The 26,619-nt window shown below is 40.2% G+C and overlaps 1 protein-coding gene and 1 long non-coding RNA gene across 2 annotated transcripts in view; both read left to right on the top strand.

The window, feature by feature from the left end:
- The first annotated feature begins 11,088 nt into the window (after positions 1–11,088).
- Positions 11,089–13,624, top strand: myca (MYC proto-oncogene, bHLH transcription factor a). The gene is made up of 3 exons (XM_034213923.1): positions 11,089–11,331; positions 11,650–12,340; positions 12,587–13,624. Exons 2-3 carry the CDS (start codon positions 11,683–11,685, stop codon positions 13,231–13,233), a joined length of 1,305 nt encoding a protein of 434 aa, XP_034069814.1. The 5' UTR covers positions 11,089–11,331; positions 11,650–11,682; the 3' UTR covers positions 13,234–13,624.
- A 1,062-nt stretch (positions 13,625–14,686) lies between these two features.
- Positions 14,687–26,619, top strand: part of LOC117544672 — a 34,283-nt gene continuing 22,350 nt past the window's right edge. The window contains exons 1-2 of the long non-coding RNA XR_004568718.1: positions 14,687–14,815; positions 15,387–15,451. This is a non-coding gene — a long non-coding RNA (uncharacterized LOC117544672). The remainder of the gene's footprint in view (positions 14,816–15,386; positions 15,452–26,619) is intronic.

Genomic DNA, 26,619 nt, shown 5'->3' on the forward strand with positions numbered 1-26,619 from the left:
CACGGCATTCTGCTTAATCCTCCCAGTATTTATTATAAACACTTTCTGTGAGTGTCCAGTTTTCTATATAAGTCTTTTACTTTAACTTTATTTTTATTTCTACTTCTTGTTCTTGTAATTTATTCTTTAGGTTCTTGATTTTTAATTTACTCTAAAAAAACCTCCCTTTGGAAATCCGAACATTTCCGTCCATATATCTAATTTAGACAGACTGTTTTCACCATTTCTTACTCTCATGACCTCTACAATCGGCCCCCCAGGAGGTTGTACAAGCCCCCTACTTTGCCTTGCTCCCATGACAAAATCTGTGATATTTGTTCCCCAGTACAAACCACGCAAAAACTAATCGTAAACCCACGATCTAGGACGGGATAAACCCTCTGTGATATTTGTTCCCCAGTACAAACCACGCAAAAACTAATCGTAAACCCACGATCTAGGACGGGATAAAACCCTCTTCGAGCAGCCCCTTTCATAAACGTCATGGAGTTTTAATTACGTTTAACTTTAAACAATTTAGACATTGTACATCTCACCCAGTATTGGAAAGCCTTTTTAAGTCCGTTTGATCTCGTGAAGTCAATCAGTTCCACCCCCGGCGCTGGTCCTCTCGTCCCATACGGTTTCTGTCGGGGTAGAGGAAGATCCGCGGATCCTGGAGCGTCCACCACCAGCGTCCGGAGGTGTTCCCAATCGAACTTGCAGAGACCCTGCTCGCAGCGCCAATTGTTATGGAAATCTAAAAACCCCAATACTGTAGAGTACAAGTCAGAAAACAAATAAATGGTGAATCAGACACAGTTGTCTTTCTGGTGATGTTTATTCGAGGCCTCAAACAAACATCAGATACAATAAAATATAGACACAGGTCTCACAGAGTATAGGATAGTCTGCGCGAGTGTGCGCAGTTTAATATAATAGCAAAGCAATATAAAGGGAGAGTAAAAAGGTGGGGAGGAGAAGAAATCTTCACACGGTCACATTGTTATTAGACTCGTTCTCGTGTGACTTTGTGTGAGTCAACTCAGTAGCCAAAACAGCTCTGTGGCCTTGAAGTAGAGAAGATAGAGGAAAACAGCACATCTAACCAAATGAGAAGCATTTGGTTACTTTGAACATATCAGGATATAATAAAATGTCCACTACACGGGATAAAATCAAAGTGAATGGCCTGCTGCTGCTGAATGCATGGGGCAAGTGACTGGAAACAGTTTTAAAAGTTATTACATCGTTTCAGATAATAATAATAATAATGATAATTCATTCTAATTAGGGGCGCCTTTCAAAGCACCCAAGGACACCTTACAATTCATAACATATTCTAAGGAAAGGTTTTAAGACAGTACAAAGAATGCAGTCCGGGTGATGTTTTTTATGTGTGGTGCAGATGAGAGAGCTGTCCAGAATGACACCAATATGTTGTGTTTGTGCTCTTGATAAGCCATTAAACAGTCAAATGCGTGTCTCCTGTTCACCAAAACATACCCATCTGTTATGGAAAAAGAAAGTATTCCAAAAGTAATCTGCCACCGGTACCGGCGGAGATTGTTGTTAGCTTCTGATGCGCAGAAGAAAAATCTGGCCCACCCTATTTTTTACAGGCCCACCCTAAAGTACATTCTGCCTACGCTACTGATATATATATATATATATATATTTATATGCGACGATTCTCTCTGACCAATCAGCAGTCGAGAGTGACGTCACAGCCTGGTTGGTCCTGGCCTTAGAACCCCGATTTTATGGGGCCAGAAAAACTGTGAATTAGGACCTATATATACAGTCTATGATTAGGACCCACTAGCCGGTACTAGGTCAAGTGGAAACGCAACCAAAAGCGGGCCGCTGACGTCACAGCCCTCTTAAACGGGGCTCCGCGCTGTAGTGGAAACGCGCTATTAGTGAGTAATCCTCTCTGTCATAGTCCCCTCCATAATGCATGTTTTTCTGCTATCTTTGATGAATGATAAACATATAATTGTACCATTAGTTCTTAATGAAATTGATACTGTTTGACTTTGTATTAGTTAGCCTACTACTTAGGCTACAATACATTGAAGTACTTTTACTGTGTATTTTTTGAGAAATACTCTGTCAAAGTCCCCTGCTGAGAACAAAATCAAGCCACTTCTGCTCAATTTGATGAGGGAATTCTTTTTTGTTGCCATTAGTTCTTCGTGAGATTGATCCTGTTGGACTCAGTTAGTGAAACCTCCACAAGTACTATGAAGTACTTACTGTGTACTTTCCCAGTACTCCTCTGTCAATGTCCCCTCCTGAGAACAAGAATGCATGTTTCTCTGCTATTTTAAATAAGTGTTAAAAAACCTTCCTTCATGAGACTGATATTGTTGGACAGAGTATTTTAAGAGGATATGGTAGACATAATATCAGCAATACTTTCAGTCAGTACTCCAGCATTGTTACCCCTTGGAAAGTCTTTAGAGACTGGCCTGGATATCCTTCAGCACACTGACACACCTTGTCACTCTTGTTGGCCTATTATGAAGCTGCTGTCTTTTAAAATATGATTATTTCTCTGCTCCTAGTTTATTCCACGCTCTTCCGTTTACGTGTTTGATAAAGAAAAACAATTGGACGGTAGATACACGGATTGAGTAGGACATTTTTGTACACAAAGTAGCCAAATAAGCTGTTTTTATTTTTAAATCAGATATGTTTTCCATATTTTTTGATTTATTTCATTGTGTACATGTTTCTACGGAATTTATATTTCTGTACAGTAGTAGTTTTTTTTTTGTGTACCAAAATACCAAGACACATTTCTTGTTTGTGAAAACCTGGCATCAAACCTGATTCTGATTTTGGTGAACAACAGAAAAATAAAATGCTGTCAGTAATCTGACCTGTCAAAGATTGGCATTTTTAAGTTTCAAATATGTTACCCAACCTTTGCTTCAGCAAGAAAGTTCAATTTAGATCTTGGAAACAGTAGTGTAACTAAAAACACATTAACGCAAAGTCATTTTATTAAAGTAGCTTACTCATAGGCCGATAGCTGATGTAAATACACAGATATGCTACTTTGCTCTGTTTACAGTTAATGTCATGTGTAAACATCCAATTGTGTAAAATCTCAAGTCTACAACCAGAGTTATGTTCAGTCAAAACAGAGAACTGTTTGTGTCTCTGCTAAGTGCCTGGGGGTGCTTCTGTAGTGATTGTAACTGTTAACACCGCCTTAATAGCAGACATGCCTTTCCTCTGCTGCTGTAACTCAAGTCAGATGTTTACTATAGAGTGCATACCTACAAGTACACTGTGTAAAATCCTAGATGTTGGGGAATATTTTCCAAGGCCCATAACTTTGACCCAGTTTATCAGTTCAAACTATCCTGACTGAGCACACGCACCTCGTAACCTTGGCTGCTGTGCTCTCAGTGTTCTGTCTCCCTGTTCCTGCCTGTTGGTGTCAGCTGATAGAGGTGTTATGATTTTATCTTGTTATGCAGCATGTTGATGATGCTCTCGGAACTAGCTAAATACATGGGTCTGGGGTAGACTTCTTCAGAATTGACGTGGCAACTCTACCGTGCAGTCAGATTGTGGCTGCTGTGACTTGTGATGTGAATTCTCCGGCCGAAGCTCCAAATAAACCATCAGTGTTTGACATCAAAGCTCCTGCTCTTCCCGTGTCTCTTTCCTGAGTCGGTGACTCCCACTGCATTGCTACACAGAAGTTTCCCTTACACTAGACATATAATATATTTCTTTAAAAACCTAGGATTTCAGAATTTCATTTCATTTCATTTCAAACCTTTATTTATACAGATAAATCCCATTGAGAGCATTGATCTCTTTTTCAAGGGAGACCTGCTCAAGTAGTTCCACATAAAACATAAATAGAACAACAAAAGGACATCATACAGCATCATTTACATAATTATCCACATAAACAGGTACCAACAGCTTCAGATTGACTAGCATCTAACCGAGCTTTAAAAACATTTAGTGGCACCAGATTGTTCAGTTTCCATTTAATTTGTAGACTATTCCAAGACAGAGGAGCTGCGCATCTAAAAGCCGTCTTCCCTAAGACAGTCCTAGCAGTTGGCACATTTAATAAAACCACAGTATTCGATCTCAGGCAGTAGCCACTTACAATAATAAGAATTGCAAATACTGCTCACAGATTTCCATAATAGAAGTCTTTGCGGTTTTCTTTCGAATGTCAATCATTTTTAAACGAGGTTGTTATTTATATAAGTGTGTTTAGCGCATTGTAAATCCAGCTGTGTGTACTCAATATTTTTGTAAGTATGATTTTAGATATCAATCATGGAGTGGTGCCCGTCCGGTTATTCTTGTATCAAACGTATGTCTGTATGTTGCTTATTAATAATAACAATAATGTCATGTGCTTCAGCATAATCTTGTTTCTGCTCAAGGAGCTGCTGTGTAGGAAGTTGCAACTTTGGGTAAGTTCACTTGTGGATTTATAATGTTTAGTTAAGTATCCAGCAGAATTTTTGAAATCATATGAGAGTTGTTGAAATATTTTTGAATGAATTGGTTTTAAGAAGATCATTCAATGAAAACTACTGAAACATTTCAAATAAAATTGTGAGTAAACATTAGTTGGATTTTCAAAAACCGTGCTGTGCAAAACTAGAAACAGTTCCTAGAGTATACTAGTCTGTTGACATGTTTATTATATAAGTAGGATTTATACTTACATACTGTTGATGAAGGAAAGATGTAAGGATGCTTTATTTCTACATCATATTACAAATACAATTCAAGGTGTTCAACACTAGCTAAAAAAAAGCCTCAGAATTACATTTAAATCAGGAGTGTCCAAACTACGGCCCGGGGGCCAAATGCGACACACGGACCATTTTTAATCGGCCCTCAGCAAATTCTAAAATTATAATGGTAATATAAATGTACAAATATATTACACAGTAGTATTCATGTGTTAATAGGACCACTTTTCAAATAAATTCAGTCAATTAAAGTTGGAAAATGTTCTAACAAATCTTAGTTGATAAGAAAAAAGCCCAATGACCTGCTTGAAACACACCCTTCCTGTTTCTCCTTATTATAATCAATCTGAGGCTTCTGTTTTAAGGGATGAGCTGCCAACACTCACAAGCATAATTTACCTACATTTGATTGATTTTGCTAACTTATAACTCAACTTACGAGGCAAAATACCTCTAGTGAGCCGCCCAGCCCTTCGTATGTTTTTCTGTATGTGGCCCTCGGTGAAAAAAGTTTGGACACCCGTGATTTAAATCATTGATCAATAAAAACAATCAAACTAAGATGGAATAAAATCACATCTTAAAAAAGGGATAGATGTGAAGAAGTAACATACAATTAAATTGACGTTATCGATACGCAAATTCAGTAAGAATAACTGTAATAACAATACTTTGTTAATTGGTCCAAATTAAATTAAAAAGAAATTACAAACCAGTAAATCAAAGTTTTTAGTCATACTAGACTCCCTCTAGTGGTCAAGTCAGGGACCAACAGCTTTTAGCACCACCTGGAATAACTGATTCAGTCATTATGAGCTCTCTTAAGACTAACATCACAAAGTGGACAGAAAACTCATCCTCACAATCATCAGAGACATTTAATGCAGTCCTGATAGATTACTGTAGCTGTTTTTCAGGGAGTTGAAATGTCCACGTGTCTTTCTTCCTGTGACATCATTTTCAATCTTCATCAAATTATTAAAAAGTAGCATCAAATTAAGCAGCTGAGTTGGCACCATGTCTATGCATGTTAGTTGTGTAAAATGCAGAGAGAGGGGGGAGAATGCTGAGACACGGTCAGGTTGTCTCTCCTGTAGCTCTTCATCACTCATCTCTTCACTTTCCAGGTGTTTCTCCTCACTGGGGATTTATGTTGTTTACACACTATGGAGCAGTACATGTGCTGCTGCAGAACACATTTCCAAATACTACAAATGGAAACAAATGACATTTGTAAGGATACCCTTGGGTGCCCTTAACACTTCCCTTTAAGTGTATTTGCCTTGCTCTTCCCTCCAATTTCCTTCTTTTCAGCTTACATCTGTGTCCGACCAATTTACAACCCAAGCTCTGTCCTACCTCACCACAACCCTATCCTGTACTGCACCTCTACACAGCTAAACCACAACTTTATTTATTACCCCCATAAACAATCATCCATTATAGATGCAGTAAGGCAGTAAAACCCATGCTCTTTAAAAACGCATGCAGATACAATATTATCTATATTCACAAGCTATTCCATCTATCCTTTGGTATAAGGAAACTAAAATATTCATTATCTAAATAAATCTAATTTATCATCGTCATAAGTGCATCAAAAATACTACGTTTTTTTATTCTACCAGCGGTATAGAAAACATCACACATTACAGTAGACTACTCTCATACAACAATATATTACAATATGATCATAAAGGATCAGACATGGTCAAACAACATTATTTAGGGCTACAATTAAGAGGCATTGATAGCATTTCTCATATCTTGTTATACTGATACATGCCATATTTTTATTTTAATCCAAGCTGTTTTATGGTACTTGTTTAAACATTATATCTCTTCTCTATTTCAATTTGATGTTGTTTGATTGAACACCCTGTATGTTCAAACTGCACGTTATGTAGCTGCTGTAAAGGCATATGTCAATAACTGCCTGTTGTCACTGTCAATAATTAATGACACAATTAGCTCCAGAGTAGTCTGACAGATTTGCCGTGCTCTCATTGCTTAGTTGGCATCCTCCTCTTACTCTCTAAGCTGAGCAGATATTGATTTCCTGCCTCATACCCAGGCATCATGCTGAACTGTGTCCTGAGAAACAGCACACTCTCTCTCTATGTGTCTGCTCATGTGTTGTATGTATACATTCATTTAGCGTGCAGATGTGTGTATATGCTGCCACATGAATGATGCAAACCTATAAACGCATGATAGCACCACCTCACACGAGGCTCGGAAGAGGAAGTGTGTTGTATGCTGAATATGCTTTATAAAACCACACAACACAGGACGTTGGATTTGTGGTCAGAAATTAAGGAAGTTCAGGAAGGAGGCGACAGGAAGGGCATAGGGAAGAGCTCTCGTGAATCATTCAACAGTTATTTATCTATTTTTGTGTTTAATAGAAAAGAGATCGGCAAATCAGTTTTCTTTCATGCAGGCTTATATCATATGCACATTAAAACTTTTTAAAGTCTTCTGCAAAATCCTTTAGTTTCTCTCACATGGGCAAGAAAATGAGAGTGAAATATTCCTTTGTGTGAGAATGCAGTAGTTCGTTTTGGCTTTCTCTTTGCATATAATGAGTTTTGCCTCCTGCATTTGAATTTGACTTTAATTTTCACATTTACTGTAACACTCTATTATTTACTCTATTATGTATAGATGTAAGGCCCTTATACATCGTAATTGTTTGAACTATCAGTAGAAAATTCAGTGGCATCGTTTTAGACTTAAGGAATTGTTAAGATCAAAGTGGGAGCATTGCTTTGTTGGCTAATAGTGTAGATGCTGTGGATATCAAATTATTTGTTTCATCTCCTGACTTTTTGACGACATTACATAAATGTTTTTAACACTTCAGTATCCATCCATCCATCCATCTTCTCCCGCTTATCCGTGGTCGGGTCGCGGGGGTAGCAGTTCCAGCAGAGAGCCCCAAACTTTCTTTTCCCTGGCGACATCAACCAGCTCTGACTGGGGGATCCCAAGGCGCTCCCAGGCCAGCGAAGAGATATAATCCCTCCACCTGGTCCTAGGTCTACCCCTTGGTCTCTTCCCAGCTGGACGTTGCCTGGAACACCTCCCTAGGGAGGCGCCCAGGTGGCATCCTAACTAGGTGCCCGAACCACCTCAACTGGCTCCTTTCGACGCGAAGGAGGAGCGGCTCAACTCCGAGTCCCTCCCTGATGACCGAACTTCTCACCTTATCCCTAAGGGAGACACCAGCCACCCTGCGGAGAAAAACCCATCTCGGCCGCTTGTATCCGCGATCTCGTTCTTTCGGTCATGACCCATCCTTCATGACCATAGGTGAGGGTAGGAACGAAAATGGCCCGGAAGACAGAGAGCTTTGCCTTCTGGCTCAGCTCCCTTTTCGTCACAACGGTGCGGTAAAGCGACTGCAGTACCGCTCCCGCTGCTCCGATTCTCCGGCCCATCTCACGCTCCATTGTTCCCTCACTCGAGAACAAGACCCCGAGATACTTGAACTCCTTCACTTGGGGTAAATTCAGGTACACTTCAGTATAATTTAGTAAATGTATTGCACTTAGCAAATAAAGATTGATTTCTGACAAAGCCTCTGTCATTGTGTTCAGCTGCATATAATCAGCTCATTATGCTCATTCTCTTTTAACCAATTACATTCCACCACAATCTCCAGAAGCCAATCATCATGCTGCAGTCAAACTTTAAAATTGTTTTCCTCTCTCCTGCAGTCAGCTGCGATTGCAGGTGTTTATGCTGCGGCCGCCTCCAGCCCATCTACCTCCTTTCATCAGCTAAAGCAAATACCACATCTCCTCAAAACCAGATCTTCAGCATTCTCTTCTTCCCATTTCCTCATCAAATCCAGATCTTCAACATTACCACCAGTATCTAGACCCCGGGGGGTTCCTATTATACTCATGGCTGCACTCCCCCCTTTAGATATATGATATCAGGGTCTAATCCCCAAAGACTATTAACATTTATCATATGGCACACGTGACAATAAATGTTCTTTAAACAAATAAAGGTAAATAGCTTACTTGTATCCTATAGCAGATAAGGCACTTATATTAAATTAATCTACGATGATGTTATGCAACTTTTTTTCCCTGTACAGTAAATTGATAATCCTTTGCCAAATAATCAACATTAAATGTTGTTGTTAAAACACCCTTTGCACTATACTGTCTAAAGATTGTGTCAATCAAAAGCGGAAGAACCAGTTTTACTGAAAGAAAAAACCCACAATCACATTTCTCCCAAGCACCTTCAGTCTCCACTTATCGGAGGAAATGATGCCAGCCAGTCTCAAAGCTTCCCTCTGTGTCTCCGGACGCTCTGAAAACACAGTAACACAAGAAACATCCGGAGCCGATAAACATAATGACCACAACACATGACTCGGTTGTGATCGCTATCCTCCTCACAGCATCCCAGAGTGAGGAAAGGAGAGAAGGGAGGGAAAGGATGAAGGAATGAGTACAGAGGACATGAGAAGGGTGTAATTATAGTTTGGGTGTTCTTTTCCACGTCCTCTGGATTTGATCAGAAATCTCTCTTCTCTCCTTTTCTATCCTGTAAGGATATACCATTTCATTTGAAAGCTAAGAAAAAAATGTTGTTAGTTAATCCTTGTTGGTTGAGATTAAAACCTAAAAACACCAAAAAGAGTTCTCATCAATAAGTCAAGGTTAGTCAGTATTGGTCAATAGTTAACTTGTAGACACGTATAAACTCCCTGTGTTTATCTTTACCATTGTTAAATCATTGAAAAAAGGTCTAAACAAAAAAACAAACCTTCAATAAAGCAATTACAAGTTGCATTTACGCTGAAAAGCTGAAACATTGACTTTAATTAAATGTGGTATGTCAACAGATTTCACATAACTGCAGTAGGTTAGTTGAAAGCAATAATATTAAGTTGAACCTAATAATTTGTTTCAAATGTAATATTATTGCTTGATACAGTTATAATAATAATAATAATAATAATACATTTGATTTCTATAGCGCTTTTCTTGAACCCAAAGACGCTTATTTGAAGTTATGTGAAATCTGTTGAAAATAATACATTTAATTAAAGTCAACGACACGCCAAGTGTGAATAGGCTTATCATTTCAAACATGTTGATGTAGATTTTATAAAGTATATTTATTTATAGCGCTACTTTATCAAAATGCTCTTGTCGTTTCCAGAACTCATTATATTTTTAATGAAGTGACCCAGTAACCCCAATTTAAATCTCTACTAACCCACTGCACAACACTATTAGTTAATAAACCACATGTAGTGTTGGTGTTACACGTAACAATCTCTCTTTAATCTGCTTTTAGTCAATAATCTCCCACTTTAAGGATGGTTTGTGGACTTTATGTTCACCTCCAAGGTTTGACCCTGCACCTACCTGGTTGCAGTCCAATATTAATTTGCCCAGCAGAGGGCGCTCGCAGCCCGCCCAACCCTCCACCCCTATCACATCAGAGGAGGGCACTACCACCCAATTGCAGTACCGTTCTGATCCCTTTAATTGCTTCCTTCCTGTAGTTAATTGCTGCCAATCTGTCCAGCCTAAAAACCCCGAGCTACAATACATTGTCAGAACCCCATACACCCTATTTCTAATTGGTTCATTTATACATTACCCCACAAACTTGCCTGTTTCAGCCAATTCAGAGCTGTCAGTGGAAAAGCCTGCAGACAGATCTAGATAAGCCCCTGCACCTGTGAGCTTTGCATGCACAAATTGTACAAACAGCTGTCAACATCTGCAATGTATTGAATCTTTGCAGGTAGTCACTTACAATTAGGATTGGAAAAACAAAGTTATGCTTTGTGCAAAAGCATGCAAATTCATTTACTATAAATCAGTTTACATAACTACAATGGGAGCAACATTTGCAACAGATTTAAAGAAACAGTTTAAGAGGTGTGTTAATATTGAAGGCGGTCTACTACTACTACTACTACTACTACTACTACTACTACTACTACTACTACTACTACTACTACTGCTGCTGCTGCTGCTACTACTACTACTTGCATTAGTATTTTTTGCATGTCTCCCGTCAATGGAAGCTCTACTCTACTATGACCCCTCCCACTTAATCTTGGCCGAAATAGAGCCGTTGTGAAAAGAAAATATGTCATTTAGCAACGAACTTTACCAATGAAATCACGTGTTTCGAGTTTAAATACATCTTTATTTGGTGTGTGAATAATTTTCGGGATAAAAGCATGAAATTATTTTGAGGTTGTGTGATATTTTCAATGCCGGCGAGTGTTTCGCGGGAAAACGAGCGGAGGGATACAGCGGATGAGTAGAGGGAGTTAGTAGGGGGAGTGGTCGGGTCGTTTTATTGCAGGCCGCGAAGCTCTCAGCTGTGATTCTCACGCTGCTGATGACAGACAGTGCGTCGTCCTCACCAGGTCGCTGGTGCAGCCTTTCAATTTCCCATGCATGCTTCAGACAGCCTCACAGAAACCACCAGCAACACCTACGTGGAAGGACTTAATGTTACTTTCGAATTGGAATAACTTTCCTGCCCTTTTTTGCGCCCTTTGGGTCGACTTCGCCTCGTCTTTTTCCGCCGAGAGTTTACAATCTAAAAGGTAAGGTGCTGACTGGGTTTCTGGAGATTGCACGTTAACTTCTCACACCAGTTTAGTCAAAAATGTACTAGTTTATCATCAGTAGCAGTTAACTGAAGGTGGGGCTCCCCCTCTTGCACTTAATTTACTATCAGTTTCCCAGTTGAGCACCTGCTGCTGCAGTGGCGACTGCAAGAGGGTCCATGTTTTGGAGTGACCATGTGATGTTGTTGCACTTAATGTTGCAGAGCAGGATCAGTGCCAAGCAGCTGCATTGAACCTGCAGACCTTTTAAGAATCAACATCTAATCAACCTTTATTTCTATTTCTTTCAATCAGCTTCACGATAAGGAAAAAGACAACACATTCAAAATGCCGCTGAATTCAAGTTTGGCGAGTAAAAACTATGACTACGACTACGATTCTCTTCAACCGTATTTCTACTATGACAACGAGGAGGAGGATTTCTACCCTCAGCAGCTCCAGCCTCCGGCACCGAGCGAGGACATCTGGAAGAAATTTGAACTGCTGCCGACCCCTCCCCTCTCCCCGAGCCGCCGGCCGTCCCTGTCAAGCCTCTTCCCCTCCACGGCGGATCAGCTGGAAATGGTGACCGAGTTTCTGGGCGACGACGTGGTCAACCAGAGCATCATCTGCGACGCGGACTACTCCCAGACCTTCCTTAAATCTATCATCATCCAGGACTGCATGTGGAGCGGCTTCTCCGCCGCAGCCAAGCTGGAGAAGGTGGTCTCCGAGCGGCTAGCCTCCCTGCACGCCGCCCGGAAGGAGTCCGTGTCCGGGGACTGCCCGGAGCCCACCGGAGCATGGAGGCTAAATAGCAGCTACTTGCAAGACCTCAACACAGCCGCGTCAGAGTGCATTGATCCGTCTGTGGTGTTCCCGTACCCGATAGCAGAGACGCCCAAGCAGAGTGCAGGGACGCTCCCTAGTAAGGATCTGGGACTGGACACCCCGCCTAACAGTGGCAGCAGCAGCAGCAGCAGCAGCAGCAGTTGTAGTGACTCAGGTAAGCTTTGAACACATCATGCTGTCACACCCCTCTGTGCAATTAGGAATTCCCTCTGTGTGCAAAGATTGTAGTTTGATATAAAGGATGCTTGTGTTTATTAATGTGATACATGCAGGAGGTGGACATGCTGCCTGTTCCACACATGATGTTGTCTGTTGTAAGATTAGAGAAGGGTTACTCCCTCCATTTCCACACTAGCATGAATTCAGATTGTGATTGTTTTGATTTGTTTTATTGTTGCAGAAGATGATGATGAGGATGATGATGAAGAGGAGGAGGAGGAAGAGGAAGAAGAGGAAGAGGAGGACCAGGAGGAAGAGGAGGAGATCGATGTGGTGACAGTGGAGAAGAGGCACGCGGTGAAGCGGTGCGACCCCAGCCCCACAGAGTCCAGGCATCCCAGTCCGCTCGTGCTGAAGAGGTGCCACGTCTCCACCCACCAGCATAATTACGCCGCCCATCCATCCATGAGGCACGAGCAGCCGGCTGTCAAGAGGCTGAAGCTGGAGAACACCAGCGGCAGCAGTAACAGCGGTGGAGGTGGGGGGGGCGGCCACAGCAGGGTCCTCAAACAGATCAGCAGCAACCGCAAGTGTTCAAGCCCGCGGACGTCTGACACGGAGGACTATGACAAGAGAAGGACTCATAATGTTTTGGAGCGTCAGAGGAGGAACGAGCTCAAGTTGAGCTTCTTTGCCCTGAGGGACGAGATCCCTGAGGTGGCGAACAACGAAAAGGCTGCCAAAGTGGTGATCCTGAAGAAAGCTACAGAGTGCATCTACAGCATGCAGTCAGACGAACAGAGACTCCTCTCAGTAAAAGAACAGCTGAGGAGGAAAAGTGAACTTCTAAAGCAGAGACTCTCACAGCTGCAGAGCTCTCGCACTTAAAGTTGAAATCATCATAGACTTTTTGGCCTTTTTTTTGTTTTTTATGCAAGTTCAAGACTTGGGGTGTACAGTTGTTGTTGCATGCAAATGCAAAGCGGATTAAGTTGTTTTGAAATCTTGTTTGATTTCAATGTTCAAACTGCCTCAATTGAAGTTATGGGTGGAATACATATTTAAAAGTTTATTTTTATTAATAAAATATAAAAAAAAATCGGGCTTCTCTGTTGAGAGCCCAAACTAAAATATGCATTTTTATGTTTTGTATATAATTAATATTTCCTAAGAAAATGTATTTTTGGATCTCAATTGTCTGGATGTTCAGACCCAGTGTTTGGTTTTTCATTATGTTCCTAGATTCTTTTTGAAATATAAAAAGATGTTTCTTCTTGAATTTGTGTCCTTGTTCTTGCAAAGCAATGCAAACACACATCACACATTTCGTCACATTAATATGTTCTGGGGCTAGGGGTACATGTTGTAGTGTGGGTTATTCAGAAGGAGAGAAGCCAAATAAACAAATGCATGATTTAAATGAAGTGTCAGACTTGGACCAGATGCTCATGTTTGGGTGTAATGATGCATAGACAGTCACTCTTCCTACTTTTAATTAAAAAATCAACTACCTTTGGGGCTAAAAAGACAAATATCTTCCCTTGATACAAGTTACAATGGCCTTGTGAATGGTCATAAAGAATACAGCCAAGGTAAGCTAAAACCATGGTCTCTGCATGAAAATATGTAATCTGTTACTATGGCACAATTTGAATTTAAGAAAAAGCTTGTTGAAGACAATCCAATAATTTATATATACACACACACATATATATATATATATATATATATATATAGACATATGACTAATTAGTACCATTACACATATATTTTGTAAAATCAATTAGAACTGTTTTGCTTTCAATATGCACTAGATTGATGCACACAGATTTCCTACATGTTTTTTTTCCTGAACATCTTCTTGGAACAAAGTGTAAGTACATTGAAAGCTTATTAATATTTATTTTATGTTTAAAATAGGCCTACTTTGGCAATGAAACTGAAATCTTAAAATTACTTACTCAGATATAGATATATCTCAGATCATATTTTAGTCGGAGTGCATTCAAAGCATTTTGCTTTACAGTTGCAAACACAGATGTAGGATTGTTCAGACTAAACTGTCTAGATGTGTGTGTTTCTTGACAATACTATATCATTGCTATAATATAGTAGCCAAATATGTCTTGGAGGGAATCTCAAAGTAAATGTATCAATAATAGCGACAAAAACTCTTGATAACCTCCAAGTGAAGAACCACACATGGTAAAGTCTATACGATAATGTGTTATAGGCTTGTTTATAGCATGCCTCCTTGTATTATTGTTGATATTGCACGGATTTCTCGATCAGCTTTCCAGTCTCGCCGTGACGTCACGCGCCATATCCAGAGCGCTCCCCTGAGCGCGTGGTCCTGGTCGCGAGCACATGGAAGTGAGGTCGAGATTTGTGTCAGTGAGACGCGAGACTGATCATCAGAAAAAAGGAATATAAAAGCGATAAAGCGGCCACAAATACTGAAGTTAAAGCGGTAAGAGCTTTTCTATGTGTCCTCTATCGATTGCATTCTTTATTTTTAAAGTCATTGTTTAGTTAGCACTGATAAGACCTGATGATATTATCAAGCAAAGGCTCGTTATCTTCAATGTGTCTGATGAAAACTTAATTTAGAGGAGCAATAGTCGCTATGGGGCATGTGAACGGCTTTGCAGAGGTTTAATGTGATGTGAATATAAAACCTGTCTGAAACTATTGTTCTCAGGAGAAGTATTATTTTCGTCTGGCTTCTCTGTTGTCTGTCTAACTCCTGTTAATGCTGCTGGAGTTGTTTGTATGCCTGTTCTGTTAGGCTATTGTTGATGTCTGCTTTATGTTTTTTTACTGTATACTTTCCCTGTCGTTACTCTCCTTTATTCTCCATGGAGCACTAAGTATATCTGTTTTGCATTGTTTTATCCCCGTCAGTGATAGATCATAACAAAAGATGAGAAAAGGCTGTGATAACATCAGGAAGTGCTCACTGCTTATTCTAAATGTATATGTCAGTTTATGTAAATGTTGTTTGTTTGCAACTAAAGAAGATGTATTTTTTGAATGAGCAGAGCAGAGCAGAGATGGTGTATGAGGTGCAGCCATACTGAGACATGGGAGGACCACAAAAGATGGGGTTAGTGTGGCTTCATTGTTTGGGCTTTCTGGGTGGGCAGGACGGTGTATTGTGAGCAGGGAAAGTGTGCTGTGTGCTGTGCCTCCATGACAACATGCACCCAACCTCCTCCAGTTTTTGTCCAGGGAAACACTGAAACCCTGTGTGGAGGTGATGTAACTTTGGCTAAAAAAAGAGTTGAAAAAAGGGTGAAAAGTAAAAGTTTTGTACGTGTCTTGGTTACAAAAAGCCTCTGATTCCAACCGCATTTCTGTGACTGCTTTTCACCGCTACACACTGTAGTTCACCGCAGTTATTGCAACATCTAAATATCTTTAAAGACCAGTATTCCATCTTTCATAGGTGATCTATCTCCTACTGTTCCTATGATATCTATCAAGTATTCTATTCATGTCCAAACGGGCTCGGCATCAGGTAGAAATACAGTGTAATTATCCTGATTTAGACATGCGCTGGGGTGAAACTAGTCCCAGTTTGTGCATCCAGTACATTGATTGAACTTTACCAATAATATATAGTAAAACATTTACATACTTGTACTTTACGAGAATATTTTGTTTATATGACACAATTTGCCTTACCTCATTACATTCTAAAGGGGAAAAGGTGTGCTTTTTACTTCACTGCAGTTACTTACAAAACACAGAAGAGCCTCTAAAATGGGATGTTTTGTCAAAAAATGTAACTATCAATAAGTTTAAGTTGAGACAATAAGTTGATTAATTGGAGAGAAAAAAAGAATTATATCGATTTAGTTTAATTTCCCCTCAATAGGTTACATTTTAAATGCAGGAATTGTACTGATAACAGAGTATTTTTACAGTCCTTTTACCTAACAGCAACATGTTCTCCTACTTTATTTTCCATAAGACCATTGCTGATGGTAAATGTCATCAATAAAGCAAGGTATAGCACTTTTGCTACTGATGCAGGTAATAAAATAAAAAAACCATTTTGTATTATGTTAAAGCTTAAAAAAAAGGAGGGGTCTGAGCTCATGCGGGAGATTCTACCGGAAGATTCTGCCGTGATGAAACGCCATATCATGGATTATCAAGGATTATTTCTGAAACAGTATGGAGCTCAAAGGCTTTCTCTCTTGCCGGTTATACCACAAGGTCAGTTCCTTTTTATTTCCTGCTTCTTCACACACATGCTCTGTGCAGTACAGGTTAGCTCTGAGTGTTAGCGATGCTAATGTAAACATGCACCGACCATATTACGTCCAAAACAGTCGGGCATTGTTTCTGATAGCAACGTTTCTGATAGGGCCGTGGGTGCAGCGTTTCCGCCAGGGGGGCATCTTGCCATCATTTGACGCCCTTATTCAGCTCGGAACGCCCTGAACTCGAGCCGAGGGCGTCCACAAAAATAAATAATTAGAGAGAAGATCGAGAGTTTTTATCTCTTGAAATGACGAAAAGGAAAAAGGACAAGGACATCCATCTGTTGGAGGGGCAAAGGAGTCTGGTGGGATTATTTTCGCCGCCAGCAAAGCGTGTTCCTGTGACGGAAAGTGTACTGCCCGCGAGCCTTGACTGGGGGTGCTAGTGGAGCATGCGCGTGAACTGCGAGCGCCGGAGCCTCGCAGCGGCAAAACTGAGGCTCTGTGGTAAACTGTGGTAACATGAAGAGCCGTTTGGGAGCCGAAAGAGCCGGCTTTTCTTAGTGAGCCGAGCCAAATGATCCGGGATTCCGGATCACTAACGCAAAGAGATAGTATCTATAAGGGACGGCTCAATTCATTCAGGGTGGACGCCCTCTCTGCCCTGGTCTGGCGGAAACACTGCGTGGGTGTAAAGCCAGCCTACATTTCCGATATTACGTCGTATCGGACGCAAATCTGAATCAGCTCCGTTGTAGCCCCGTTTTAGAGATTTGGGTACGGAGGAAAAGAGAGAGGGTTTTATTTTCTGACTTCCCCGACACACCGGGGACACATATTTATGTATAAAAGACATCAAAAAGTGCATTTTGCATGATAGGTCCCCTTTAAGTAAAATAAATCTTCTTGACTGACAGAAGTCTCTTGAGATAAATACTGTTGAATATAGTGTACTTGCATCCAAAGATATCCACCTTTCCTCCAGTAAGGAAGTTCATTTATATTTTCTGCGTTGTAATGATGACATCAGCATACTTGTGTGATACTCCTCATACTGGAGCAGTTTTGCAGTAAGGGTTGTATTACAGTCTATCTTAAAATATGTGAGTTTTCCAGTCCTTCTTACACAGAGCCAAACTGTCCTGCCTGACCACAACGACTGCACACATACTTTTCAGATACTTTAGAGGCCCAGGAATACATGGAGGTCTGCTGTTATGTAATCTGTATTTTCCAGAGCTGGAATAGATTAAAGCACCTCCTGAAGTCAGGACTGTAGCCGCTCTCCAGCTAGAGTTTTCTCTCTGGCTGCGTCTCATTTTACAGCATCATTATTATCACATGACATCACTTGCCTCTTTGGGAATATGCTGCCTCATTTACATGCTCAGTGTCTGTCTCTGAGCTGTCAGTGTGTTTTCATTGGCGGCGTCGACCTGTGTGTTTGGCTTCCAGCACGTTGCCTGCACACTGTTTTCATTTCACCACGTGAGAGTACAGGAGTATGTTGCTGAGGAATGTGACACGTGTGCTCTTAAAACACATACTTCAAGTGGAACTGAAGTTTAAAGGGTCTTGGTTTTTTGTATCAAGACATATAAACTATGAGCCTGGAGGAGTTGTGCATACATTTTCCTTTTTTGAAGCCTTTTTTGGAGCTTTAAACCTCAGGGTGGGCGTTACCCATGGAAACAGTTTTAAGCTGTGTGTCCTTTTTACAATATTTGGGATAGAAATACATGAGCATATTTCAGATCAAAGCTGCGTTTTGAAATGGCTTTGGTCCGAGCAAGGGGGCCATAATTAGGAGGTTAGGAAGTGGGCTGGGCCCCCGCCAAATTCTGCGCCCCTGGCCCGATTTTGGCATTGCTTCTGGTTGGATCCCATCATGGTCTCTTTATTTTATTTAAGTTTGACTTGGAAAAAGGTTCTCAGTCCAAATATTCAAAATGTTAGGGTAGGTTTATTTGTATCTTTAACCTAACTAGTTATACTATATTTTACATAACTTCACTTATAGTAACTTGATCAGTTAAACAGACTTAATTCCTCAGATTTCTTTTTTCTGTATAGCTCCGAGCAAGAACAACATAGGCTCTAGTTGGACAGTCACTTCCAATATGTTTTTAATTTCCTCCTTAACAGATTTCCAAAATCCTTCTATTACTGGGCAATCCCAAAAGATGTGTGGACCCCTATTTTTCCACATTTCCTCCAACATAATGCAACCAAGTGTCCTTGTACGTACTTAGAAAATAAAGGCCGCCACAATTAAATATCGTCCGCCACAAATAGATCTCATAAATAAAAAATAGGGCTGATGATCGGAGGGTTGCGAGTTCAAATCCCGCCTGGAACACCACCACTAGTGTGCCCTTGAGTAAGGCACTTAGCCCTCAGTTACTCCGGGGAGAATGTCCCTGTAATTGGTCATTGTAAGTCGCTTTGGAATAAGGCGTCTGCTAAATGCCTAAATTGTAAATTATATTTTTGGGAGAATAAACCCCACAGATCCTCAACTCCGGTGTGTCTCACTCATTAACAACACAACACAGAGCAACAAGAACGTTGTCTGCTACAGTAGCCATGAACTTGTATGTATGTTGTTATTGGAGGGAGGGGGGGTGAATGCGTGGGCCACACGAATAGGTTAAGGGGCCACACGAATAGGTTAAGGGGCCTTTGTCTTTTCTTGCCCGGGGGGAGGGGCCCCCACAAATAGAATCAAATTATGTGGGAAACACTGAACTCTTGCCATAACTGGCTTTAATTTCTCAGATTGAAATAGTAAGTAGGCCTTCATACTGTATGGAGCCTCAGAAAGAGACCATTTGGAGCTGCAGTCGCTCACAGACATACAGGATCTGGCTGTTATGTAACTCTATTGGTCCCTATGGCGAATGATGTCATTGGCTCACCTTATATGCTTTTAACATAAAGCATTTAAATAAAGAATAAAGAAAGGAAAGAAACTACAATTTGTAAAACAAATCTCGCTTATATTCTAAGCTCAACTCTCATTTAAAACTTCTCTTTATTTGGCTTGATGTGGTCTTCCAGATTGCCAGCACACCACCTCATATTACATTACTTCTGAATGGTGTAGCGTTCACCCTCCTCCATCATTAACTCCTAGAAAGATTCTCTGACAAGCCTTTTTTTGTGGCATATCAACTTTCAGATGTAGCGCTGATGAGGTAAAAGAGCTCCTGAATACTCTTGCTGGTCAGCCCTTCTTTCTATTTGCATGCAGAAGACGTCAGTGCATAGCAGATTGCAGTGTCATGTGCAATAGTGTACCGCCGATCCTCATCAAAGCAGGGCGCTCCAGCTGGATTACATATAATTCTCCCACTGGAGTTCCCTCATCTGAGTGGTTTCTGCAGAACTCCACACAGGAGGCCAAGGGGGGGGGGGGGCTGCTTTCTAAAGAAAAGTCCTGGTGTAGGAGAGGAATGCTGCAGTTTAAAAGCAGATACACTTGTATATTAAAGGGAGTTCAAATGTTCATCTATGTCAAGCAAGTGGAATTGTGAGTTCCTAATATTAGCTTTGTGCATCTAAAGTCTATATTCACACTTTGATCAAATTAATTAGTCAATTGACAGAAAATGAATCACCAACCATTTGGAAAAATAGTTTTCTGATTCATATATTTGAGGATTTTCTGGGTTTCTCTTTTTTATTATCATTGTATAAAGAAAAACCGTTGGTTGTAGACCGCTGTTCCCATTTTGAGCAGCCCCATTGTGCTCTGGGAATATTTCGATGGGTCTTTTTTAACTCTTCTTTGACAATCTTGTTAATCAATACAAAATAAAGAATACTTAGCTTCAGTAGGGCTGCACGATTTGGGGAAATAATCGAATTGCGATTTTTCTGACAGATATTGCGATTCGATGCGATATTTGTTTTTTTTAGCGACCCAACGGAAGTTAATTGTAAAATGCGGCTATATCTCCGGCTAGGAAGGTTGTGTCAACGTGCTCCCGTCTCTAGCACCCCCGCAGCCCGAGCTACGAGTGAAAGAACTAAACTTACATGAAACTTCCGTTGGGTTGCTTTAAAGTCAAGCTTCAGTTAAAAATTCACCCTGTAATAGATGTAAAACATGTGATGGAGCATTACTAACCTGACTCAGATGGTTTGTTTCACCAAACCATCTAGGAAAGCTCCATTGGAAGCCATTTGGAAAAGGGCAGGCAATTTCAAAAATACTTGGCAGGTGATTGGATCAATCTGTCTATCACCTTCTATCATGGGCCACTTCTGATTGGTTAACAATGGCTGGTACATATGGAGCACAGCACTTCTGATTGATGTGGATGACTGACACAAAAGAAGAACAAAACAAACAAAAAGTTAAAAAGAATCGCAGGCTTTGCAATTTTGATAATTGCATCATTTAAAATCGCGATTTCGATTTAAAATCGATTAATCGTTCAGCCCTAAGCTGCGGCACTACACATTGGACAAAAACTCTTTTGGGGAGAGTTGTAGGTCAAGTCTTAATCTTGAACTTCTTTAGTAGGCTTGATTACCCTTAGTTTCCATTACGATAGATAAATGTGTATGTCCCCATTCTGTTCCTGCTTGTTCCATATGTGCTTTGTCACACTTAGATCAAATGTACTTTTTATGGCTGGACCATTATATGGAAAATTGGATATGCTCTGTATTTTATCCGTGTATTTGACTGAATGGATGGAATAGATTCCAGCGCATTACCTCTCTCTTTTTCGTCTCTCTTGCTCACCGGACGTGGCGCGGCACAGTTTATGCCCCCAATTTACCCAGTGCTAAAAACACACCGGAGGTCGGAGATGACCATCAATCGCACGAAAGGGAACGTGATTCTCAGCTGCTGACAGACAGACAGGTGGATGCTTAGTTGGTTTGCCCCAATCATTCAAACCCTGCTCCACTTCCCAGGTTCTCCGGGTGAGATGAGTCATTCTGCAAACAATGTGTTTGATTTCACTGTCAGTTTACCTCAGACGTGGGAAGAGAGGGGAGAACCGACACAACTGTTTGACTGACCTAGATTCTGTGTTTATGTGTCCTGCTGCTGGAAAGACTTTGAGTTTGAAAGGGAACATGCCCACGCATTTAATAATCATTGTTGAGCTGATAGGGCAGAGGAGAGGCACAAAAAGGAGAGTGAAAGGTAAAGCCCACATTGATGCTGGTGCCTGCCAACTCTATATGAAAATATGATGCATAATCTGACATGTTACCAGAATTACCATATAAACCCCTTTTTATTTGGCATGCAATGGCTATTTAGTGGTTTCAAACCTTGGAATATCTGAAGGCTCATGGTTACGAGGGAAAAAAATCATCAAAGAACGACATTTTGCTACACAAAACCTACTTTTTTTCTTCTTAAATATATATTTGATGTGATCATAAAGTCTTGAGGGGCTAGTGGATAGATGTGACCAGTTCATGATAACAGCTGATAACGTGATTGACAGCCCAAGACAATGACAGCAAGGAAATTATGTGTGAGTGGAGTGAATGGCAGGATATATAAGAAATAAACAACAGGCCTATAAGCATACAAAAGAATAGTCTCCCTTCCTCTATAGAAAATGTAAATGAAGTCTGAGACCTGAATTGAACTGCTCAACTTGATGTCCAAAAATTGGCGTTGGTGGAAACACCAGTGAGTTGGAAAACACTGATGTAAAGGAAGAGGAAAATCCTACATAGTCGCCTCATGGGCTGCACCATTGATTTAATTTAGAAATATGCTTTTCAGTTGAAGGCTGTGGATTAATACATAACCTTCAAAGACATCAGGGACTCTTTAGTCCTGCTTCTCAGTATCTACCCACCGCACAGATGTCATTTAACACATTTCCCCACTAATATCATGTATTAGTCGAAATATCACCTCTGAGTTGCCGCCAACGTTTTTGCAATATTTTCAAATAGATCCTGTGTTGTTGGTATGGAGGGTGCTTTGCCTGAATGAAAGAGAGAGAGACCTTTGCACCCCTAATTAATGTCGGAGTTGCGTGTTTTGATGTAGTCCCATTGTCAAACATCAAAGTTGTGTATATTCGTACCTCAATTGGGAAATTAAGACGTTGTCTTCCTGTGCTAGAGCCCAAAAAATGCTGTATATTTAAAGCCCCGAGCCTGTTTTTCAGGTCTCAGGCTCGAAAATGACATTCCCAGAACAAATGACCATATCTTCCCTTCTAAAAGGGTTACATTAATAATATTTTTTCTCAAAGCAAGGTTACACCTGTGAGTTGGATGTAGAAGTGTCAGAATCAATATAGATGTTTTTATTTTAAAGTAAATTCAGATTGAACACAGTAAAAAAATGTAAATTATTGTGTCCGTCCAAAAAAAAAAAAAATACTTATAGTGAAAACCACCCTTGAATGATGGGATGGTAGACTAAACGCTTTAGGAATCCAAACGACAACATATAATAAGTACCCTGTATCAAGATTGATGCAAAACAAGTGAGATGTTACCTTTTTAGAGAGGTTTAGCAACAAAAACACACTTCTGGGGTCATTTGGGTGGATTTTCCATATCTCTGGCCCCCCTTGGCCGATTTTGCTGATTGACATCTCTTTCTAACCGTCGGAGCCAATGGAATCGAGGGGAACTCCCACATACTCCTTATTTGGTAATGTGTGTGTGTGAGACTGCCGCATAGCCAAGACCGGAAGCTGCGATAACTCTGGTGGCTACCATTAGCACTAGCAGCTAACTTTTACTCCGATTTTTACATAAAAATTGAATTATGGATTATAAATAAAAAAAATTATTACCCAGAAACATTATCAACCTATGGATTAACCGATTCAGCCGCGTTTTTTCTCGTTTTAATGCCATTGAACCAGTCTTTTGATCAGATTGACAGCTACGGTGAGATGATCTCCGTAAAGGTACGTGTTGTGATGTCTGTGTTTGCTTCCCCTGTCAAGAGTTCGGATCACTCAGTGATGATATATATACCTAAATAATTTGTGGAACCTCAGCTTTAATCGGATATCTTGTATGTGCAGCTACGATAAGTAATAAGGGTATCTTTTATCTTGAGTTCTGTGCCAAAGTGCGTTAGCATTTTTCGCTCAGGGGTCATTTAGATGCTTCTTATGAGACTTGTGTTTTGTTTTGGTAAAAATGGTTTGTATCATCAGTTAGCTGAGATTATTCCCGTTAATCTGGTATAACACAAAATAGGTAGGCCTACCCGCCGGCGGGGACCTTGGGGCTTAACAGGTTAATTGCCGCAGAAAATGGCAACAAACAAAGAGATTTGCTCAGTTGTCAACTTTGAGAAATCTCTTAGATTTGTACATTTTTCTATCCAGAGGAAACATTTAAACTACTTTTGTACCTTTCATGTTTCAAGGCATTGAGAGAGACATTTGACTGTTTTTTAGGGCAATACTAAACTGGGTTTAATAAATGAAGTGAAACGAAGTGGTGGTTCAGTCTGATAATTATTAACTCACCCTTCAAACCCATCCAAGCATTGACAAAAAAGAGTTGTGACTCACATTCTGTTGCCTAAAGTTAAACCATTATATGTATAAAATAAACAGTTGGTATATGGAACAGAATGTTGTAATTTCCTTTATTTGCCACATGCAGCATGAGGAAGATATGGCAGAAAACACATTTTGATAGACTGATCCAATACGGGACAAATTTACAACAACTTAAATACCAATATGTAGGCTGTGTTTGAAGATGGGTGTTGTCCGAGCACCGCTCCCCCTTGTTTATTTATTCATTGATTTTAAAGAGAAGCAGACAGTGCAACACAGGATCACATGTTACCAGCGGAGCACACAATGCAGTTTAATGATCATTAAAGCACCGTTAATGAAATATTAATAGTGTCTTGTCTGTGCCAACTCTCTCCATCACTCATCAGGGGTTGGAGGTCAGGCTGCTGGGAGAATTCTTCAGACTGATTAAAAGTCCCAGCTAAAGGTTAATGTACTTTCAATCCTGCAGCCGTGGTCATTTTGGCCAAATGAGGAATGTGTGGAGGTGAGATCCTCGGGTTACAGGCGTTTCTCACCTTCTCTCTGTCCTCCTTTTGTTGTGTTATTCTATTGGCGCATTTCCACTACAGCGCGGTTTAAGCCCGTTTTTGGTTGTGTTTCCACTAGTCGTAGTACCGGCTAGCGGGTACTATTTCACAGTTTTTCTGGCCCCATAAAATCGAGGTTCTTAGCGGGCCAACAACCAGGCTGAGTATGCTAAACTAGAGAGAGAGAATCGCTGGCAAGGGGGCTACAACTACAACGAAATGAACATATTTGACCGTGATTTAATTGTACTACACGTTTCAAAATGATGCCGAAGTAACAACATACTGATACCGGTTAGTAAAAACCATGAATGAATGCTTTGACAAGTCTGCAGACAGACGGCAGGCAAAAAACCTTTTTTAAATGCGTGTTTTCTAAATGGAGATCGGCTAAGCTAACGCAGTATATGCTCCGACCGTCCACACTCACAACAACGGCCTATACAGACATAAATAAACCAGCGACTGTATTCGCCATGACTAGGGATGGGTCGTATCGTTAGGATTTTATCGATACCGATACCGGTATGCTTATCGGTATCGGTATTTTTCTATACTCTTATCGATACTTTTCAATAATTTGGTGCTCAAAATTGAATACAAGATGTAAAGATTAAACAGTCATTGTATTGTAATTGTCTTGCAGAAATAACTGTATAACTTATACAGTAGCTTCTCAGAAGCAGACAAAAATAAATAAAATAACTTAAAGGGGCCTGGCTCGCCCTATCATGCTTTTTGGGGTTTTCCCTCAGACAGAGGATGAAAAGAGGCATTTTTTTGTAATATTTGTAAATCAATTACATCTTCATCCACACATTTCAAACTGACAACCTAGCTCGACAAGAGATCCTTAAAACATTGTCCTACAGTGACATCATGCAAAACTATATGAAGAAATTGGTAAAAAGGCTAAAATGGCAAAAAGATAAAGGCGAGTACGTATATTATTCTGGATTGTACTTTTAAATCATCACAAAATAAATGATGTGCTAAACTGAAACACGTCAAAATGTGTCTAAACTTCTGAAGGTTTGAACATAGAACAAAGTATTTGAGCTTAACATATGTCAATTCCTATGTCAATTTAAATGCAGTTTTCCAATTCACAATGACATCTGTAAGATGTATACATCTGTATAAACTGGATTATAAAGCATTCAAGGAAAGGCCAAATTATTATAGGCGTAGGAGCTCACATTAATACACTGTCAGTGTTAATAAACTAAAAAAAGACAAGGCGAAGTGCCTGCAAGACTTCACTCAGGTAAACAAAACATATTACCCGTGCGCAGCAGCTAACCTGCCTGCGAGCCTTCGCTCAGGTCACTTTTTCACACGGCGCGACTGAAGCCCGCGAAAACGGCATCTATAGTTGCCGACAGTTTAGTAGTGATGGGAATTCATTTGGCTCGGCTCACCAAGAAGAGCCGGCTCTTTCGGCTCCCAACCGGCTCTTCAGTTTACCACATATTATGCCTTTTATAATTCAATCAAATGTAGCCCTGTTTTGACTAAGGATTTATACGTACACATATATCACTTAAATTATTCAATACATCCTTTACTGAAGTATTCAAAAGTAAACATTACATGTTTAATATCAATGATTTGCTGTGGCCAATTGTTTTCATTGCATTTACAGACCCTTGTAACTCTCTGATACCACGCAATGAATGCACTGACTTGCTTGTAGAACCACGCTACACAAAGCAGATAGCAACAACACCTATAAAAACTTAAGCATATACATTTTTAAAAAGGGGCTACAGTAGGCCCTATCGACATTTTAAAATTATATTTAAAGAAAAGGCCCTGACAAAACAGCAGGGCTCTATTTCAGTAACTATTAACTATAGAAAAAAAGACAGCAACAGCTGACATCAAATCTTTGCTGAGCCTAAGGATAATCATAAATAAATAACATAATACAAATAAATGTATTGCAATGCTCAAAACAGCAGCATCCAACAGTATCTAATCCTTGGA

The sequence above is a fragment of the Gymnodraco acuticeps genome, unplaced genomic scaffold (genome assembly GCF_902827175.1).
Source record: "Gymnodraco acuticeps unplaced genomic scaffold, fGymAcu1.1, whole genome shotgun sequence".
NCBI classification, from domain to species: domain Eukaryota; kingdom Metazoa; phylum Chordata; class Actinopteri; order Perciformes; family Bathydraconidae; genus Gymnodraco; species Gymnodraco acuticeps.